At 49.5% G+C, this 22,206-nt stretch overlaps 1 protein-coding gene across 5 annotated transcripts in view; it reads right to left on the reverse strand.

The window, feature by feature from the left end:
- Positions 1-2,062: 2,062 nt before the first annotated feature.
- Positions 2,063-22,206, reverse strand: part of ZNF346 (zinc finger protein 346) — a 65,811-nt gene continuing 45,667 nt past the window's right edge. For 3 of the 5 annotated variants that reach the window (XM_012505048.2, XM_012505050.2, XM_012505051.2), the window contains one exon: positions 17,671-19,891. In XM_012505048.2, coding sequence (XP_012360502.1) covers positions 19,804-19,891 — 88 coding nt within the window. In that variant the 3' untranslated portion in view covers positions 17,671-19,803. Of the gene's footprint in view, positions 2,103-17,670; positions 19,892-22,206 lie in introns of those variants that run through there. The other 2 variants (XM_030808474.1, XM_003280499.4) reach the window with 2 other exon arrangements.

Genomic DNA, 22,206 nt, shown 5'->3' on the forward strand with positions numbered 1-22,206 from the left:
TCCTCTTCCTCTTATTTTTCCTCCTCTTCTTTGTCCTCTTCTTCTTTTTTTTTTTTTTAAACAAGTTTTATTTTGAGAACATTTTAAAATACAGAAAAAGTACACAGGGTCATACCATACCCGGCTGCTCAGAATTGACAATTGTTCATTACCATTTTTTTTAAGTTGAGACAGGGTCTCACTATGTTGCCCAGGCTGGTCCTGACCTCCTGGGCTCAAGCAATCTGCCTATCTCGGCCTCCAAAAGTGAGGGGAGTACAGGCGTGAGCCACCGCAGCTGGCCTATTTTACCATCTTTTCCAACCCTCTTCTACCTTGGCTTCTTCACAGGCTCCGGGGAGGTCTAGCTTGGCTGGTCAAAACGGAGGTGATATTGACAGCAAGTGAGTGATTAAAGGTTGAGTGTCAGAGTCGGACAGATCTGGGTTTTTTTGGGAGACAGAGTCTTACTCTGTCGCTCAGGCTGGAATGCAGTGGCATGATCTAGGCTCACTGCAACCACCACCTCCTGGGTTCAAGCGATTCTCCTGCCTCAGCCACCTGAGTAGCTGGGATTACAGGCGCGTGCCACCACGCCCAGCTAATTTTTGTATTTTTAGTAGAGACAGGGTTTTGCCATTTGTTGGCCAGGCTTGAACTCCTGGCCACAAGAGATCTGCTGGCCTCAGTCTCCCAAAGGGCTGGGATTAGAGGTGTGAGCCGCCTTGCCCAGTGACAGATCTGGGTTTGAGTCCCAAAACTCTTTGTGGTCACGGACAAATCACTGAACCTCAAGCCTGTTTCATCTTCTGTGAAATGGGAATAATACATCTTCCGTGAGGACTCAGTGTGATAGTGCCTGACACATACCCCTTGCTCACTGAAGAGTAGCCAATATGAATATTTGCAGCTATGGGCCTGGGACCTACCCAAAAGCATGGGCAACACCCTCCTGTGACCGAGAGGGAGGGACTGTGAGAATGACCCCTCCTCAGCCCTCATTTCTCCTCATTTCCCACCCGTCCTCAATTCTGGGTACCTCTGTCTCCAGTTTATACTCTGAAGACAGCAGGGCTGTGAGTTGCAGGTTGCCCAGGGCATTTTTGTGGAGGCAGAGAGTTTAGAACTGATGACAGCTTGGGAGAGCTCTGGGGAGGCTTCCAAACCAAAGTGGATGGAGGGGACCTGGGGAGGAGGGATCTGAGTGAGGTTAGTCCTGGCTTCTCAGAGTCTCAGTAGCATCCCCGGTCCCCTTATTCACTGGTCCCGGATACTCTAGACCTGTGGCCTGGCTTGCTAGGACAGGGGCTTTCAGGCTTTGCCAGACTCAGCTCTCTCTAGACTTGGGCCTCCAAGCCTCACACCCACTGGGTGTTGGCATGCACATTTGTTTGGAGGAGGACCAACAGCTGGGAAGTGGCAGAGGCTGGGCTGGAAGGGTGAGAGGGTTGGTGGTCTCCAGGGAAGCAGGAAATAAACTCGTGCCCTTCTGTACTTTCCCCGGTGCCCTCCTGGACCAGGTAGGGTTTTGTTGGAGTGTGAATAACAGAAAACCTAAGTGACCAGGACTTAAATGAAACAGTGTATCCATCTCTCACTTAGCCCCACGTCTAGAGGTGGGTGTAGGTTGGTCTGAAGTCAGGGTTGAAGACTCGTCTGTTCTCCAGGTTTTTCTCTCATGGTCGCAAGATGGTGGCTTCAGCTGCTGCCATCACATTTGTGCGGAGGCAGGAGGAAGGAAGAAGTTCCAGAGAGTTGAGTTTCCACACAGCAACTCCCAATTTCATTTCTTTTTTTTTTTTTTTTTTGAGACGGAGTCTCGCTCTGTCGCCCAGGCTGGAGTGCAGTGGCACAATCTCGGCTCACTGCAAGCTCCGCCTCCCGGGTTCACGCCATTCTCCTGCCTCAGCCTCTCCGAGTAGCTGGGACTACAGGCGCCCGCCACCACGCCCAGCTAATTTTTTGTATTTTTAGTAGAGACAGGGTTTCACCGTGGTCTCGATCTCCTGACCTTGTGATCCGCCTGCCTCGGCCTCCCAAAGTGCTGGGATTACAAGCGTGAGCCACCGCGCCCGGCCTCCAATTTCATTTCTTTGGCCAGACTGTGACATGGCCACCCCTAGCTGCAAAGGAAGCCAGGAATTATATGCATTTTGCTGAACCCCTTGCTTCCCCTAATAAAACCAGGGGCTATCAAAAAGAAGCAGTGACTGGTTCCCAAAATGACTTTTTTTATTTTTTTGAGTCTCACTCTGTCGCCCAGGCTGCAGTGCAGTGGCATGATCTTGGCTCACTGCAACCTCTGCCTCCCAGGTTCAAGCAAATCTCCTGCCTCACCATCCTGAGTAGCTGGGATTACAGGTGTAAGCCACCATGGCTGGGTAACTTTTTGTATTTTTAGTAGAGACGGAGTTTCACCATGTTGGCCAGACTGGTCTCAAACTCCTGACCTCAGGTGATCCACCTGCCTCAGCCTCTCAAAGTGCTGGGATTACAGGTGTGAGCCACCGTGCTTGGCCCCAAAATGACTTCTTTAAACTACGGATCTAACCAAGTCACTCCTCAGCTTTTATTTTTTTAAAATCATTTATTTATTTATTTATTTATTTATTTATTTATTTATTTGAGACAGAGTCTCATGCTCAGGCTGGAGTGCAGTGGCATGATCTAGGCTCACTGCAACCTGTCTCCCGGGTTCAAACGATTCTCCTGCCTCAGCCTTCCAAGTACCTGGGATTACAGGCATGTGCCACCACGCGTGGCTAATTTTTGTGTTTTTAGTAGAGATGGGGTTTCACCATGTTGGCCAGGCTGGTCTTGAATTCCTGGCCTCAAGTGATCCGCCTGCCTTGGCCTCCCAAAGTGCTGGGATTACAGACACGAGCTACTACGCCCGGCCAGCTTATTTTTATTAGAGATGGGGTCTTGTTACATTGCCAGATGGGATTTCAACTGCTAGGCTCACAGGATCCTCCTGCCTCAGCCTCCCCATTAGCCGGGACTCCAAGCATGTGCCACTGTGCTGCCACTCCTCACCCTTAACTACTCTCCCCCCACCACCCATTGGCACCCCCAGCTCCTCAGCCTGACATTCAGGGCCCCCCAGGACTGGCCTCTGCTGCTCTCTGCTGTCCCATCTCCAGTCTCCCCCAAGACACCTGCTCTGTTTCGCAGCTGCAGTGAGCTCCAGGTAGAGCCTCTGAATGTGCCTGACTGGCTGACACCGTGGGGGCGTCTTTGCTCATGCTGCCTTTGTTGCTGAGATTACAGGCGCCTGTCACCATGCCCAGCTAATTTTTGTATTTTTAGTAGAGACAGGGTTTCACCATATTGGCCAGGATGGTCTCAAACTCCTGACCTCAAATGATCCACCCACCTCAGCCTCCCAAACTGCTGGGATTACAGGCGTGAGCCCCCACGCCCGGCTCAACGATACTTATTAAAGCACAGTAAAGAAAACTTTATTCAGGACCATTGAGATAGTCACAGGGACCACTGCAATGGGATCTTGCACAGGAAGAGAGAGATTGGGCTCCATTCTGAATACAGCATAGGCGAGTGGGAATTCTGAGCCAAGGAGCAGAGTGGGGAGCAGTGAATGGAAAATGACTAAGAGGAAACATCGGGGGTAAGGGGATTCTATCCAAACTGACCCAACAGGATTCTTGCTTAAGACAGGCCCATCAGCCATCACCTGGGGGATGGTGGAGGAGGAGGAATCTGATCAGATATCGAAGATGGGTGGCAGTTCTTGCTAAACTAGACTTAGCAGGTTCTTTGCTAAAACTAGATTTTACAAGGAAGTACACAGATGGACCTAGGAGAAGGCTCAGAAGCCTGATTAAAATTTGGCCAAAGAATCTTTGTCATTGGTAGAAGGCCTACATTTCTCTCAATAAGAGCCTCTTGATAGGGCTGCTTGAGTGTTCCCACAACACGTTAGCTGGTTTCCCTCAGAGCTGGTGATCCAAGAGAGAAATATGGAAGCTGCAATGTAATGTATAACTTACCCTCAGACATCAGATTCTAGTCACTTCTGTCTTATTCTATTAGTTAAAAGTGAGTCACAGCCAGGCACAGTGGCTCACGCCTATAATCCCAGCACTTCGGGAGGCCGAGCAAGGAGGATTCCTTGAGCCTAGGAGTTTGAGACCAGCCTGGGCAACGGAGTGAGACCCTAATAAAAAATATTAGCCAGCCGGGCGCGGTGGCTCATGCCTGTAATCCCAGCGCTTTGGGAGGTTGAGGCAGTCAATCGCCTGAGGTCAGGAGTTCGAGATCAGCCTGGTCAACCTGGTGAAACCCTGTATCTACTAAAAGTACAAAAATTAGCTGGGCGTGGTGGCGGGTGCCTGTAATTCCGGCTAATTTGGAGGCTGAGACAGGAGAATCATTTGAACCCGGCAGGCAGAGTTTGCAGTGAGCCGAGATTGCACCACTGCACTCTAGCCTGGGCGACAAGAGAGAAACTCCGTCTCAAAAAATAAAGAGGAAAAAAATTAGCAGGCACAGTGATGCATGCCTGTAGTTCCAGCTACTCGGGAGGCTGAGGTGGGAGGACTGCTTGAGCCCAGGAGATCGAGGCTGCAGTGACCTATGATTGTGCCATGCACTCCAGCCTGGGGGACAGAGCGAGACCTTGAATCAATCAATCAATCAGTAAGTAAAGTGAATTGCTACTTACAACCCATATTAGGGGATATAGGGTAGAAATTAAACTTGACCTATTGAAGGGAGGGGTATTATAAAATGTAGATTTTTTTTGTTTGTTTGTTTGTTTGTTTTTTTTTTTTTTGAGACGGAGTCTTGCCCTGTCACCCGGGCTGGAGTGCAGTGGTGCAATCTCGGCTCACTGCAAGCTCCGCCTCCCGGGTTCACGCCATTCTCCTGCCTCAGCCTCTCCGAGTAGCTGGGACTACAGGCGCCCGCCACCACGCCTGGCTAATTTTTTTGTATTTTTAGTAGAGACGGGGTTTCACCGTGGTCTCGATCTCCTGACCTCGTGATCCGCCCGCCTCGGCCTCCCAAAGTGCTGGGATTACAAGCGTGAGCCACCGCGCCCGGCCGTTTTGTTTGTTTTTTTGAGACAGAGTCTTGCTCTGTTGCCCAGGCTGGAGTACAGTGTTACTTATCTCGGCTCACTGCAACCTCTGCCTCCTGGGATCAAGCCATTTTCCTGCCTCAGCCTCACGAGTAGCTGGGCTTACAGGCACCCGCCACCATGCCTGGCTAATTTTTTTTTGTATTTTTAATAGAGACGGGGTTTCACCATGTTGTTCAGGCTGGTCTTGAACTCCTGATCTCATGATCCACCTGCTTTGGCCTCCCAAAGTGCTGGGATTACAGGTGTGAGCCACTGCGCCTGGCCTAAAAAAATTCTTTAAGACAGGGTCTTACTCTGTCACCCAAGCTGAAGTGCAGTGGCACAACCATAGCTCCCTGCAGCCTTGACTCCCGGGCTCAAGCAATCTTCTTGCCTCCCAGGTAGCTAGGACCACCTAGGGATGCATCACCATGCCCAACTAATTTTTTAAAAAGTTTTTAGTAGAGATGGAGGTTTCACAATATTGCCTGGGCTGGTCTTAAACTTGTGGCCTCAAGCAATTCTCCCATCTTGGCCACCCAAAGTGCTGGGATTACAGGTGTAAGCCATTGTACCTGGCCTTATTTTTATTTTTTAGAGACAGGGTCTCACTATGTGCCCAGGCTAGACTTGAACTCCTAGGCCTAAGTGATCCTCCTACTTCAGCCTCCTAAGTAGGGTGCACGTCACTGTGCCTGGCTTTTGTGTACATCTTTTTTTTTTTTTTTTTTTTTTTTTTGAGACAGAGTCTCGCTCTGTCACCCAGGCTGGAGTGCAGTGGCGCAATCTCGGCTCACTGCAAGCTCCGCCTCCCGGGTTCCCGCCATTCTCCTGCCTCAGCCTCTCCGAGTAGCTGGGACTACAGGCGCCCGCCACCACGCCCGGCTAATTTTTTTTTTTTTTGTATTTTTAGTAGAGACGGGGTTTCACCGTGGTCTCGATCTCCTGACCTCGTGATCCGCCCGCCTCGGCTTCCCAAAGTGCTGGGATTACAAGCGTGAGCCACCGCGCCCGGCCCGTGGACATCTTTTAGAACTGCCGTAAGACTTAAAACATCCTGCAGAGGCAATGTTTATCATCTGAACCTTTAGTTTCTAGTTTTGAGGAGTACTCCCATGTGGCAGAGCTCGCCTCTCATGGTAGAAGCTGAAAATGCTAACTACTATTGCAGTTTTTCTTCCAGCTAAAGCCTAGGTTCTGCCAGTTAACAGCATCCACTCCAGCGAGCCAGTGATGCCCAGGAGTGGCTTGGGAGGCTTGAGAGGCTTGGGAGGCCTAGGAGAAATGTTCCCTGGTGGGGGCTGCAGTAACAAGAATGAGCTCCTGGGGCTGGGCACGGTGGCTCACGCCTGTAATCCCAGCACTTTGGGAGGCCGAGGCGGGTGGATCACCCGAGGTCAGGAGTTTGCGACCAGCCTGGCCAACATGGCGAAACTCCGTCTCTACTACAAATACAAAAATTAGCCGAGCATGGTGGCATGTGCTTGTAATCCCAGCTACTAGGGGGGCTGAGGCAGGAGAATCGCTTGAACCTGGGAGGTGGAGGTTGCAGTGAGCCGAGATTGTGCCACTGCACTCCAGCCTGGGAAACAGAGTGAGACTGTCTCAAAAAAAAAAAAATAAATAAAATGAACGAACTCCTGGGGTACACAGCAGTGGTACTGGGCATCCTTATGCCACGTCTAGACTGACTAGGCTAAGGGCACAGGCAGGAGCGTTCAGGGCTTAGTGTTGGTGGGGACAGTGGTATCCTTCTTACACTTACTCTGGGGTATGATACTGGCAGGATCCTGCTCATGTAGCCTGAGTTCACTTTTATATATTTTTTGCTTCTTTTTGTTTTTTTTTGTTTTTTTTTGTTTTTTTTTTTTTGAGACGGAGTCTCGCTCTGTCGCCCGGGCTGGAGTGCAGTGGCGCAATCTCGGCTCACTGCAAGCTCCGCCTCCCGGGTTCACGCCATTCTCCTGCCTCAGCCTCTCCGAGTAGCTGGGACTACAGGCGCCCGCCACCACGCCCGGCTAATTTTTTTGTATTTTTAGTAGAGACAGGGTTTCACCGTGGTCTCGATCTCCTGACCTCGTGATCCGCCCGCCTCGGCCTCCCAAAGTGCTGGGATTACAAGTGTGAGCCACCGCGCCCGGCCTATTTTTTGCTTCTTAAAATCTTTAAAATGTTTTCTCCATGTGTAAGTTTTTTTTTTTTTTTTTTTTTTTTTTTTTTAGACCAAGTCTCGCTCTGTCGCCCAGGCTGGAGTGCAGTGGCGCAATCTCAGCTCACTGCAACTTCTGTCTCCTGGGTTCAAGTGATTCTCCTGCCTCAGCCTCCCAAGTAGCTGGGATTACAGGCCTGTGCCACCATGCACAGCTAATTTTTGTATTTTTAGAAGAGACGGGGTTTTGCGATATTGGCCAGGCTGGTCTTGAACCTCTGACCTCAGGTGATCCACCCGCCTCAGCCTCCCAAAGTGCAAGAATTATAGGCATGAGCCACTGCGCCCACCTCCGTATTTTTTTTTTTTTTTTTGATGGAGTCTCGCTCTGTTGCCCAGGCTGGAGTGCAGTGGCACAATCTCAGCTCACTGTAACCACTGCCTCCTGGGTTCAGGCAATTCTCCTGCCTCAGCCTCCCCAGTGGCTGGGACTACAGGGGCGTTGCCACCATGCCCAGCTAATTTTTGTATTTTTAGTAGAGACGGGGTTTCACCATGCTGGCCAGGCTGGTCTCCAACTCCTGGCCTCGTGATCTGCCTGCCTTGGCAAAGTGCTGGGATTATAGGCGTGAGCCACCGCGCCTGGCTACAAGTTTTGTTTTTGTTGTTTTTTTTTTTTTTTTTGAGACGGAGTCTTGCTCTGTCGCCCAGGCTGGAGTGCAATGGCACGATCTCGGCTCACTACAATCTCTGCCTCCTGGGTTCAAGCGATTCTCCTGCCTCAGCCTCCCGAGTAGCTGGGATTACAGGTGGGCACCACCACGGCTAGCTAATTTTTGTGTTTTTAGTAAAGACAGGGTTTCACCATGTTAGCCAGGTTAGTCTCAAACTCCTGACCTCAGATGATCCACCCTCCTCAGTCTTCCAAAGTGCTGGGATTACAGGCGTAAGCCACCGTGCCTGGCCCATCTATAAGTATTAATATAAGTATTAAGCATCAAAAAAAAATCTGTAAGTGTTAAGCCAACTTCTTTAATGCTTCTGGTAGTTCTATGAACTTAAACTAGCTGGCTTGTTTCCGTTGCTTACTGCTGAAAATCTTGGCTGATATGTTTCGAGGGCCCTGGTCTTGCCAGTCTCTTTCCTTACCTTGTAGCACATTCTCCCTCCTTTGAGTTGACAAGCATCTTCCTCCTCAGAGCCTTGGCACATGCTGTTACCTCTGCCTGGAACATTCCTTACCCCCACCTTCCTACCCACCACCTACCCACAGGCGGATCACTCAGTTTAAATGTCACGTCCTCAGGGAGACCTTCCCCGGCCCACCCCCAGTCTGGGCTTTGGGCTCCTGCTACAGACTCAGGCTGCACTATTTTCCTTTGCAGCACTTTGTTACAACTGCCACAGGTCATTTGTACCCAGGAGTCCTCTAGGGAGAGTGTGTCTCATTCCAGGGTCCTGGCGTATAGTTGAGGCTGAGGAAAAATCAATTCTCTTTCCCACACTCTCTAGGGAATCCCTCCTCTGTCTTTTTTTTTTGAGATGGAGTCTCACTCTGTCGCCCAGGCTGGAGTGCAGTGGCGCGATCTTGGCTCACTGCAAGCTCTGCCTCCCAGGTTCATGCCATTCTCCTGCCTCAGCCTCCCGAGTAGCTGGGACTACAGGCGCCTGCTACCACGCCCGGCTAATTTTTTTTTTTTTTAGTAGAGACGGGTTTCACCGTGTTAGCCAGGATGGTCTCATTCTCCTAACCTCGTGATCCGCCCACCTTGGCCTCCCAAAGTGCTGGGATTACAGGTGTGAGCCAATGCGCCCAGCCAGGAATCTCTCCTCTGTCTGACCTAACTGCCCTCTGCCCTGGAGCTGCTCAGCCTCTATCAATTTTTCTGACTCTCAGGGAACATTTTCATTCAGTTGCAAGACACAGAAACTCAAAAATCAAACCTGCTTACACAAAATAGTGAATGTACTGGCTCATGCACTTTTGTTTTTAAAGAGATGAGGTCTCATTGTGCTGCCCAGGCTGGATTTGAACTCCTGGGCCTAAGAAATCCTCCTGCCTTAGTCTCCTGAGTAGCTGGGACTACAGGAGCATGACTTTAAGTCCTGGTGTGAATCAGGCTTCAGAAACAGCTTGATCCTGGTTCCCAATAGTTTGGTCAAAACTCATTCTCTCTTGTGTCTTCTTCTCTATGGCAGGTGCTCCCTAAGAAGTGACAAAGAAGGCCACTAACAGCTCTGGGCTCAAGACATTCCCACTTGGCAACTTCTCAATTGTTTTGGCAAAAGCCAGGAGAGTGGAGGTCTTCTCCACCTAGACTACATAAGCTGAGGGTGGGGTTTTTCAAAGAAAAGCTTATTATAGGAAGAAGGGTAAACAGACACTAGGAAGCTTCTGATTATTATACCTAGTGATTCTGTGAGCCTTTACTGCACGAACTGTTCCCAAACTTAGTTATTTAAAGCAATGTATGATTTCTCACAATTCTGTGCTTGCTGGGCTCAGGTGGCAGTTCTGCTTATGCTGTGGATTGGCTATGCTAGAGGGTCTAGGATGTCCTCCCTCACATGTCTGGAGCTGGCTGTTGGCTTCTCTCTCCACCTGGTCTGTGGCAGCCACACCGTCTAGCCCAAACTTCCTTTCACAGTGTCAGGAACGGAAGCTGCACTGGCACTTAAGTCCTAACCTTGGAAGTCGTACAGTCATGTCACTGAATTCTCTGATCAAAGCAACTCACAAGACTAGTTCAGATTCAAGAGACTGGGAAATGGACCTGCCCCATCTTGATGGGAGCAATGATAAAGTCACCTTGCAAAAGGACACAGGCACAGGGAGGCAGTGATTCACGGGAGGCCATTATTGAAACAATCAACTGTGTTCCACAACTCGCCTCTTCAAGTTCCTTTCACTAAGCCTCCTCCCACCCTAGCAACCTGGCTCCTTTGACCTTCATGACCACTAGAGGATCATCTCCCTCAGTAAGTCTTTCCAGCCAAGGTGCGGTGGCTCACGTCTGCAGTCCCAGCACTCTGGTAGGCCGAGGTGGGAGGATCGTTTGAGCTCCGGAGTTCAAGACCAGCCTGGGCAACACAGTGGGACCCTGTGTCTACAAAAAATAAGATAATTAGCTGGGTATGGTGGTGTGCACCTGTAGTCCCAGCTACTCGGGAGGCTGAGGTGGGAGGATCATTTAAGTCAGGGAGGTCGAGGCTGCAATGAGCTGTGTTTGCACCACTGCATTCCAGCCTGTGTGACAGAGTGAGACTCTGTTTCAAAAAACAAACAAAATAAATGTCTTTCCTGTGAAATCCCAGCAATGGTCCCTACCAGACCATACCCATTTTTATTCATTTATTCATTAACGTATTCAATCACCAAGCAGTTATTAAAACATAACCACAGTCCTATGCTAGGGACCAGGGATGCAGTATCCTAAGACCCAATTCCTGCCCTCAAGCAGTTTCTAGTCTAAAAGAAGAGACAGGGAATTAGATCATCGTAACACAGCATATTAAGGGCTATGCTAGAGGGGAACACAGGGCATCTGGGAACACAAAGGGCAGCCAACTTGGCCTTGAGGGCCAGTGATCTCTAGATGAGTGGAGGTCCCCGGGTTGACAAGGGGAGCTGGAGCAAGTATTAGGCAGAAATCTTGGTTGCAAGTGATAGAAACTCAACTCCAGCTGACTTAAAGAAAAGTCATTAACTAAAAAGTCCTGGGGGATATTAGCTTCAGGCATAGTTGGATCCAGGTAGTCATCAGAAATGAGTCTATCCTTATCTGGAGTACAGTGGTGTGATCTTGGCTCACTGCAACCTCTGCCTCACGGGTTCAAGCGATACTCCTGCCTCAGCCTCCTGAGTAGCTGGGACTATAAACGTGCGCCACCACGCCTGACTAATTTTTGTATTTTTATTAGAGATGGGGTTTCACCATGTTGGCCAGGCTGGTCTTGAACTCCTGGCTTCAAGTAATCTGCCTGCTTTGGCCTCCCAAAGTACTGGGGTTACAGGTGTGAGCCACCGCGTCCGGCCTCCTCTGTGTTGGCTTAGTTCTGAAGCAGGCTGTCCTTACATGCTGGACACTAACAGCTGAACACTATGACTGTGATTACTCAGTCGGGTCACAGGCTCACTCCTGGAATCAGGGAGCAGGGTTAGTCCCTCGGAACCACAGGATCTGAGAATGCAGCAGGTTTGGCACCCAAAGGAGAAAAGGAAAAGAAGGGCTGTGGAGCTGGCCTGACATCAGGTGTACTAAGTTACAGCCCTCAAACAGAGAGGGCCTCCTGAGGGAAGTGTCCTGAGGGAAGGGGAAATCGGCCTTGGGAATGAGCAGATGTGCTAAGATCAAATCTCTCTCCAAGGCTACTTCTTGGTTGTGTAAGCTCTGCAAGACTTTGTCCCTGACTTTCTCCTGTGAAATCAAGTCTTTTCCAGTTGTCCTGAGGGTTAACTGAAATAGCAAATACAGGGGCTCGTGAAGTCACCCTGTTCTCTTCCCATTAAATCAAACAGTGAAGTCCCAGGGCTGGTCTACCTTGCTAGAAAAAAGAAGCGGACTCCACCTAGTGGCTAATGGGGTCATTGCGCTGAAGAGTTGATCATTTACAGAACTGCATTCTGATATTCCTAGACAGATGAAGAGAGCATATATGAACAGTAAGCTTGGGAGATCCGGGCCAGGGACGAGTCTGCCCTGTCTCTGTAATAGGGCTTTGCACAGGGCAGAGAGGTGAGGTTAGGTGGATGGATGGTCAGAGGGAGAAAGTGTTCTTCCTAGTGTATTTTACACTAGCGACTGCTCATCAGAGCATCTGGTTTGGGGGTGGGGACAGCTCATCTGGCAGGGACTGCTGTGAGGGAAGGGCATTCTTCTTCTTCTTCTTTTTTTTTTTTTTGAGACGGAGTCTCGCTCTGTCGCCCAGGCTGGAGTGCAGTGGCGTGATCTCAGCTCACTGCAAGCTCTGCCTCCCGGGTTCATGCCGTTCTCCTGCTTCAGCCTCCCAGTAGCTGGGGCTACAGGCACCTGCCACTACGACTGGCTAATTTTTTGTATTTTTAGTAGAGACGGGGTTTCGCTGTGTTAGCAGGATGGTCTTGATCTCCTAACCTTGTGATCCGCCCACTTCAGCCTCCCAAAGTGCTGGGATTACAGGTGTGAGCCACCGCACCTGGCCTCTTTTTTTTTTTTTTTTTTTTTTTTTTTTTTTAAGAGGCTCCCACTATGTTGCCCAGGCTGGACTTGAACTCCTGGGCTCAAGCGATCCTCCTGCCTCAGCCTCCTGAGCAGCTGGGATTACAGGCACGTGCACCACACCCGGCTTAGGGCTCTGGGAGGAAACTCTACCTGTTCATTGCTGCTTCTTTAGGATTTGAGCTGGGAACTGTGATTTCTTCTAACTTCCACTTCACAAGACAGTATCAAGGCCTCGGGTCACATATAGCTGGCGGCAGTGCTCAGACCAACACTTAGGGCCCCTGAATCCCAGGCCCTTGTCCCTCATGCCAGCCCTCATTGTCTGCTATACAGGTGCATGTCTAGATCTGTGTCTGCACTGGTGGGTTGTTCTATTCAAACAGCTGCTTTGCATCTAGCTCTGGGCTAAGAGCATATGCTTCCACTTCCTCTTGGTTCCATTTCATGCATGATTCCGTTTCTTCCCCTCAGGTGTGACACCTCAGTAGTGTCACTGGCCAAAGAGCCTTGGGCCTGGGATAAACAGGGGATCCCCAGTAGTGGAGGGTGACTTTTCGCTGGACCCCAGTAAAGAATCACTTCTAGCCACTATGCTTTTTCCCCCGCCTCAGTCAGGCCGAATTACTGAATCTTATTACATGGGGCTATGCCACATGCCATCTGCTTGTGGCCTTACCCCTGCTCCAGGGGGACTCAGGGCTTACTTCAGGTCAACAATAGAAAGAGCAGCAGCTATCATTTATATAGCATTTATCATGTGTAGGGCACTATTAATTATTTCGTATCTATGTATTCTTTTTTTTTTTTTTTTTGAGATGGAGTCTTGCTCTGTAGCCCAGGCTGGAGTACAGTGGTGCAATCTCGGCTCACTGCAAGCTCCGCCTCCCAGATTCAGGCCATTCTCCTGCCTCAGCCTCCTGAGTAGCTGGGACTACAGGCGCCCGCCACCATGCACAGCTCATTTTTTGTACTTTTAGTAGAAATGGGGTTTCACCGTGTTAGCCAGGATGGTCTCGATCTCCTGACCTCATGCTCCGCCCACCTCGGCCTCCTGAAGTGCTAGGATTACAGGCGTGAGCCACCGCGCCCGGCCATATTCTTTTAATTCTCACAATCACCCTGTGAGGTAGGTACTAATGTTCCACCCTGAGGCAGCTTTGCGATGGCAGAGCTGGGATCTGAACCTTAGCTCCTTGCTTCCCAGAACCTGAGTTTTCGCCACTACACTAGACTGCCTCTCCAGAGCTGATGCCTCTCTGAGACCCTCCCTAGGCACTGGAGCCATGAGCAGAGGCTCCCTCACATGCTTGCCTGCTGTATTATGGGTCCTAAGTATTGATTTCTGAGGCCATTCGAGGCTACAAAATTCAAACCTGTCTTGAGGATGCTAAGAGTAAGAGGGGCCCTGATTTCAAGGCAGGAACTATGGATTCAAATTCCTGGGTGCCACCAGAATGGCCAATATTAAAAAAACTGACAACACCAAGTGCTAACAAAGACATGGAGCTGCTGGAGCTCCCACACACTGCTGGTGAGGATGTAAGTCAATAGAGCCACTTTGGAAAACTGTTTGGCAGTGTCTAGACAAGCTAAACATATGCCTACTCTATGATTCCACGCCTGAGTACGAGTGAACATGTGTACCAAGCAACATGTACAAAATCCTTCACAGCAGTTTTATTTATGATACCCCCAAACTAGAAACAACCCAATTGTCCCTCAACAGGATGGCTGGGCCAGGCGTGGTGGCTCACGCTTGTAATCCCAGCACTTTTGGAGGCTGAGGCGCGTGGATCGCTTGAGCCCAGGAGTTTGAGACCAGCCTGGGTAACAGGGTGAGACCCCATCCCTACAAAAAATACGAAAAACTAGCTGGCATGGTGGCATGTGCCTGTAGTCCCAGCTACTTGGGAGGCTGAGGGGGGAGGATCACTTGAGCCCAGGAGTTCGAGACCAGCCTGGGCAACAGAATGAGACTCCATCTCTACAAAAAAATAGAAAAAATTAGCTGGTGTGGTGGCATGTGCCTGTAGTCTCAGCTACTTGGGAGGCTGAGGTGGGAGGATCCCTTGAGCCCAGGAGGTCGAGGCTGCAGTGAGTCTTGATGGCACCAGTGCATTCCAGCCTGGGGGCCAGAGTGAGAACATCTCAAAAACAAAAACAAAAAAGTAGGATGGCTAAATTGTGCTACATTCAAATAAAGGACCACTAAACAGCATGAAAAAACTCAACTTGTTTTTTTTTTTTTGAGACGGAGTCTTACTATCTCACCTAGGCTGGAGTGCAGTGGCGCGATCTCAGCTCACTTGCAACCTCCGCCTCCCAGGTTCAAGCGGTTCTCCTGCCTCAGCCTCCCGAGCAGCTGAGATTACAGGCATCCACCACCATGACCGGCTAATTTTTGTATTTTTAGTAGAGACAGGGTTTCACCATGTTGGCTAGGCTGGTCTCAAGCTCCTGACCTCAACTGATGCGCCCGCCTCGGCCTCCCAAAGTGCTGGGATTACAGGCATGAGCCACTGCGCCTGGCTGAAAAAAAAAAACTGAACTTCTGAGACATACAGTAACATGGGTGAATTCCACAAACTAATATTGTGCAAAATGTATGATTCCATTTTTATAAAACTCAAGAGCAAGCAAAACTAATCTATAATGATAGAGGTCAAAATAGTGGTTACTTCTGGGGGATACTGACTAGGAGGGGAAATGAGGGAATGTTTTAGGGACCTGGCAATGTTCTGTATCTTGATCTGGAGGGTGACTGCCCCAATGTATACATGTAAGTGAGGATTCATCAAATTGAAGTCTAAAATTGGTGCACATTACTGAATGTATGGTGTACCTCAAAAAGTTAGGAAAAAAAAGGAAACAGTTAAACAATTTCTGGGTATGGTGCATAGTTGTTTTTGTCCCCCTCCCCCTGCATCCATCCCCCCTTAATCTGGAAAGAGCCCTACAACCTTCTTCTTTTGGGGTTCCATCACTCCCTCTCTCAATGTTTTAGGTGGAGCTGACTCAGCTTTAGGCACATGACCCAGGCCCCAAATCGGAGTGCCTTTTCCCCTAGCCACAATGATTAATTCAGGGATGAGAACAGGACTAAACCAGTTGAGGCAATCCCAGATATTCTGTTGGAACTGGTGGAGAAAGGTGTTCTTTCCACGGTTGTTACTAACGTATCAGGATAGAAGCCTGGGGCTGCCAGTGGCCACCTTGGCACCTCTTGGAGAGAGCTTGCCTGAGAGAGGGCACACAGAGGAAAGGAGAGGGATAGAAAATTCTTCCTGATGAGACCATCTCTGAGTCTGTGTCCAGCTATCACTGTATGTGGATTTTTCATTAAGTGAATCAATACATTCACTTTTTTAGCTAATCGCTTTGATTTGGGTTTCTAACACTTTAATAATTAGAGTCTACTACACTGGGAATGGACAAAATTATGAGAAAAATGGAGGGATTTGGAATATAAACATTGAGCCTTGTCTCGTCTGTTTTGTGGGTGCTGCCCCTGCCCTGAGTGGCTGCTCACCCTGTGAGACCACGGCACTGGCAGGAGCTGGGTGAGGCAGGCTGCAGGGGCCATGTGGGAGGGACTCTGGTCCTCATTCGTAAAGGGTTCCAGAGGAAGTCTACAGAACTGGATTCTACTCTCCATTTTGTCATTTCTTAGAGGCAAGACCTTGGGCAAATCATGACACCTCTTTCAGCCTTGTTCCTTCTCTCCATGGTTTTTATTTTATTTTTTGTTTTTTTGTAGAGGTGGGATTTCACCACATTTGCCAGGATGGTCTTGAACTCCTGGCCTCAAGTGATACACCCGCCTCGGCCTCCCAAAGTGCTGGGATTACAGGTGTGAACCACCCTGCCTGGCCTCCTTCTCTATATGGAATATCAACTCTTAGCTCAAAGGTTGTTATGCAGATGAAATGCTGGCTTCCCAACCTCTCCAGCTTTTTTTTTTTTTTTTTTTTTTTGAGACGGAGTCTCGCTCTGTCACCCAGGCTGGAGTGCAGTGGCGCGATCTCGGCTCACTGCAAGCTCTGCCTCCCGGGTTCACGCCATTCTCCTGCCTCAGCCTCTCCGAGTAGCTGGGACTACAGGTGCCCGCCACCATGCCCGGCTAATTTTTTTGTATTTTTAGTAGAGATGGGGTTTCACCATGGTCTCAATCTCCTGACCTCGTGATCCGCCTGCCTCGGCCTCCCAAAGTGCTGGGATTACAAGCGTGAGCCACCGCGCCCGGCCTCAACCTCTCCAGCTTTTTTATACCCTTGGCTGAGTCAGCTCCTGCATCCTGGGCATTCTTATCATTGTCATCATGATCTTTGACTGTGTGTGAACCCCTAAGGGCAAGAAAGTGTTCATCTCTAGGTCCCTTTACCAACAGGGCTGGCCACACAGCCGGTAGGTACTACAAAGCGGTCTTGCAAGCCGGAGGCTCACGGTATGATGGCCCACTCACCCCCTGCCCTTCATTTCCTTGCTTGGTAGATGGGACTGAATCTGACATACTAGGTGGCTTATAAGGACTCTGGGGAATTGCTGAGGCAGTCTGATCTTGGGAAGCTGAGAACCTCCCCTGGGGCTGTGTAGAGCCTTTCACAGCTGACCAGGAGCAGGGGCTGAGTGGTACTGAGTGGGAGCTGAGGCTGCCTGGGCCCCTTCCTCAAATCTGGCTGTCTACACTAAAGGATGGACAAAGAGCTCTTGAGGCCATAACACTCCTTTCTTTTTTTAAATTTTAAAAATTATTATTTTTAGAGACAGGGTCTTGCTCTGTTGTCCAGACTGGAGTACAGTGGCATAATCATAGCTTACTGTTACCTTGAACTCATGGTTAAAGCGATCCTCCTGCTTCACCCTTCCAGGTAGCCACAACTACAGGCATGCACCACCACACCTGGCTATCTTCTTTTAAAATTTTTTATTTATTTTGAAACAGGAGTCTCGCTCTGTCACCTAGGCTGGAGTGCAGTGGCATGATCTCGGCTCACTGCAACCCTCCACCTCCCGGGTTCAAGCAATTTTCCTGCCTCAGCCTCCCGAGCAGCTGGGACTACAGATGCGTGCCACCACGCCCAGCTGATTTTTGTATTTTTTATAGAGACGGGGTTTTGCCATGTTGGTCAGGCTGGTCTCGAACTCCTGATCTCAGGTTATCCACCTGCCTTGGCCTCTCAAAGTGCTTGGATTACAGGCATGAGCCACGGCGCCCAGCCTTCAAATTTATTTTTATACTTTTTTTTTTTTTTTTTTTGAGATAGAGTCTTGTTATGTTGCCCTGGCTGGAGTGCAGTGGTTATTCACAGGCATGATCATAGCATACTACAGGCTGGAACTCCTGGGCTTGAATGGTCTTTCTGCCTCAGCCTCCTGAGCAGCTGGGACTATAGGTGCATGCCGCCACACCTGGCTATAACACTCCTTCTCAGCTCATTTTTGAGTCATGGAAAATGCTCTTTCAAGAATCACCAGGCCTATGATAAGTCCCATGGAACAAACCTATCACTGTGTAAGAGCTGAGCAGGAAAAAACCAGCTCTCCTCATACACCTCATTTATTCATTCAATAAAACTTCATGACACACTACTATGGACATCAGGAAGTAGAGATGAATAAGGCTGGGTCTCTGCCCTAAGTGATTAGCCTGGAAAGCCACACTGGACACAGTTTCCATACTGGCCTCCTTGTCTCCTTTCCTGCCCCTCCCTGCATTCCTTTACAAAACAGCCAGAATAATTCTCTCAAACATAAAGCAGATCCCCAGCTTAAATCCTTTAAAGACCTTCATGAGGCCCTATGTGACAGGAGAAGCAGGAAAAGGTGGATGAGAAGATGAGGCTGTATTGAGTTCAGGGGACCTGAACTCAAGGGAGACTTTCACAGGGTGCTTGTCTCTGTCCCAACTCCTAAAGTGACTACTGGGGACTACTGAGGTCTGAATGGGGTGGAGGTGAGGGGTCAAGACAGACATACTAGATCCAATGGCAATATGGCTCAAAACCCTAGGTCTGTTAAGTTGCAGTCTGGCTCATGGGGGAAATTCTTTATTTGGATGCTTCAGTGACCAAGAGACAGAGCATTAGGCACACACATAAGCACACACATACACACACACACACACACACACACATCCACACACAATATGCAAAGCAAAGGCATTTCACAGGTGAAGGGACAGGGAGTGGGGGAAGGAGGCCACGAGAGCAGCTAGGGGCTTCTCTGACACAATGAAGAGAAGCCTCTGATGGTGACACTCCTTGGAATTCTTGCCTCAAAGCTACAAGGAAAAATCTATCCCTGTGGACTCAGTCCCAGGCCATAAAACACAGCAAAGATAGAGAAATCTGGGTGTGGGGCCTGGGGAACACCTGCTCCTCACTGTAGAACCTGCATCAGCTCTCTATTTCTTTCCCTGGGACCCAGAAATCGCCTGGTGGATGATGGGGAAGGCTAGCACCACAGCAACCTGGGCGAGGTGGTCTGCTGCACAAGGGGGAAGAGAGGGCTAGTAGGGCAGAGGGTAGCAATGAACCTCACAGCTAGCTGGCATGAGGCAGTTTGCCTTTAGGGGCAGAACCCTCAGGGAGACTTGCATGTGGGGCACTTTCCCATGTGACCTTGGGTCAGAGCACCTCTGATGGAGGAGGGGAAAGGTCCTATCCCCATTGGAGTGTCCTATGATCCCAGTGAACATGGAGGCTGCCCCCAGCCCCGGCTCGTTGCCAACTGCTGCAGATCCTTAGCACCATTCAGGAACTGTGGAGAGGGGCAGCAGGGGTAGCAATGCTCCACCACGACTGTGTCACTGCTCCAGGAGGAGACTTCACAGTTGGCAGAAACCTGTGCAACTGGCCATATCTGTTCTAAGACTCAGGAAAGCCTGCACCTTCTGGGGGAAGGCGGAGTGTCGGATTAGCTCCAAGCTCCCATGTTGCAGCCATTTCCTCTGTTTCCTGCCCCGGCCCAGGTTTGGCATGAAAGTTCCAGGTTTCGCTGGAAGTCTAGGGCCCAGAGAGATCTCTGCTCTTTAGTTGCAAGAACTGGCCCAAAACTGACCTTTAGAGGAAAGACAGGTGGCAGGGGCCTCAGCACCTATGGCCCAGAGGGGTTGGGGAAGGGGGAAAGCCACCCTCCAAACTACCACCCCGCGAGACCCCAAGTCTCTCAATACCCTTGCCTCCCCTGTCATGACCTACAGGACCCCTGCCAAAGGGGAGCAGCAGGAGTGAATTAGCCTGGACCAATCGGAGGCTGTCTGTGGCCCAATCCTGCCTCAGGCCTATGTACTTTCCTGGTAAGAACAAGGAGTAAGAGGGAGCCAAGGGCTGAGCAGTCACGGGAAGCTGGCTCATGGCTGGCCCAACATGGGATGCTGGGAAGAATCACCTCTAGTCTTCCAAGGTGGTTGAGTCTTTCTGAACGGGTTGCCTTTGCATTGGAATCTGGCCCAGGGATGATGCCACTGTTTTTGGTGACCTGTATTTGAGAAGGAACAAAGGAAGAAGGTCAGTGTGTGGCAGCTGTATTGGCTTATTGCAATGATAGCACTGCCCTTTCTAGGGCCTTGGAGTAATAGACAGGACACTTTTCCTTCCCTGAGGTCCACTGTGGGCTGGCAGAATGCTGGATGCTTAGCTTCCATTATTCCATCCTCATGGCAATTCTGCAAGGTGAGAAACAGCACCCTCATTTTACATACAAGGAAACTAAAGCTCAGGAAGTTTAAGTGGCTGGCCCAAAGTATGTTTTTAAGTGGTAGGTTCAGGACTGTAGCCAATGCCTTTTCACTATACCAAACCACTGCCTACAGGGCCCTATACAAACTCATTCCATTTGGTAGTGGCAGAGTAAAATGAATGGGCTTTGAAGTCAAACAGGCTTGAATCCTAGGTCTAACTCCAAGTAACTAAGTGACCTTGGGCAAGTCAATTAACCTATATGATAATTAGGCTTTCTTTGGTTGTAAAAGGTGGGGTTAATTTCAGACCTTTTGTTGAGAATTTAATGAGACTGAATCAGGTGTTCAACAAATTATAGCTTTATTCTTACAGAATTAGAGGCTTTCTAAAAATTTTGAGACAGGATCTCACTCAGGCACCCAGGCTGGAGTACAGTGGTGCCATCATAGCTCACTGCAACTCATAGCTCACTCCAACTCCTGGGCTCAAGCTATTCTCCCACTTCAGCCTCTCAAGTAGTTGGGACTACAGGCATGCACCGCCACACCTGGCTAACTTTATTTTTTGTAGATGGGGTCTCACTACATTGCTCATGTTGGGAGAATTACAGACTTATTGACTTGCCCAAGGTCACACTGCTGGAAAGTTTAGCAAGAGAACAGTGAACAACACTGGCAATTTCAGGTGTGGGTAGCCCCAAGGCGGGGCTCTGGTTGGCTTCAGGTTGTCTATTGTAACTGTCATCAGCCAGGCTGCAAGGGAGGTATGTATGCTGAAATACTGTGGGGCTGAGTTGCTGGGGCTTGTCTCAAGTCTATACCTAAGAGTCCCCCAAAGTAAAAAACATATTCACAGGTGAAGAGGATGATCTGCTACCGTGTGAGAGAGGAGACTCCAGACAGAGCAGAGAGAACTAAGGACATTTTTTACACCAATACTCTGTGTTTCTACCACCTTTAAATCATTCAGCTCAATGAGCAAAGCAAAATCAATGACCAAAGTCAAAGCAATCATTTCAGCAGCTTGCCTGCCTGAAACTCAGTTTCCTTGTCTGTAAAATGGGAATTCTTCTACCCATCTCAGAAGGTTATGCTGGGGCCAGGTGCAGTGGCTCATGCCTGTAATCCCAGCACTCTGGGAGGCCGAAGCGCGGGGCGGGGGGATCACTTGAGCTCAGGAGTTTGAGACCAGCCTGGCCAATATGGTGAAACCCCATCTCTACTAAAAAAAAAAAACAAAAACGTTATGTTGTGGCACACTGCTCATACCACACATTTCCCTTTGGAGAGGAAGGGACAGACCATGTGGGCCCGCCAGGCCAGGCCCTATCCTCTTCATATCAATGGTGCCATAGCCTACTTCTGAGCCTGACGCCTTGGGAAGAGCATGCTGTGAGCCAGAGAGGCTTCAGTTTGAATCATGACCTTGCTTCATTCACATCACCACTTTGAATGCTGGTTGTCTATATGTATAAAATGGGAATAATTATCTCTTCCTCTCAGGGTTGGAAGGATTATCTGAGAAAATCTGCTCGACATATGGCCTGCAACAGAAGAGGGGCTCAATGAATGTTAGTCACTTCCAAGATTACCATGAACAGGTAACTCTCTGTTCACCTGGTTCCTTCAAAACCCTTATCACAACCTGTGATTATTGGTTGTTTACTTGCTTAGTCTGTTTCCTCCCACCAGGCTGTAAGGTCAGGAGAGCAGAGACTGGGTCTGTCTCAGCCACCATTCAGAAGATGCTCAATATATATTTGATTAATGAATGAGAGGGCCTGGTCATATTTGATAATGACCTACAGAGGGAACTCCTGCCAGCAAAGGAGAGGGTCTCCAGGCCAGTGGAAAAGCACTTCCCCAGTCAGAGTGCTACAGACTAGGAAAGCCAGGTGCTCTTAGGGTTCCACCAAGGAAATCATGTATGCTTCTCTATTAAACCCTTCAGCCCAACAGGTCCAAAGGCTGGGCAGAAGCTGGTGGAGAAATACGTATAGAGGAGACACTTGTTCCTGTTACATGATTCATCTTCTGTTCACTGAAAAAAGGCTGCCAGGATTCCATTTCAGCCGAGAACTACCTGGCTTTGTTCTGATGCAGAAGTCCTGAG

The sequence above is a fragment of the Nomascus leucogenys genome, unplaced genomic scaffold, assembly GCF_006542625.1.
Source record: "Nomascus leucogenys isolate Asia unplaced genomic scaffold, Asia_NLE_v1 Super-Scaffold_3019, whole genome shotgun sequence".
NCBI classification, from domain to species: Eukaryota; Metazoa; Chordata; class Mammalia; order Primates; family Hylobatidae; genus Nomascus; species Nomascus leucogenys.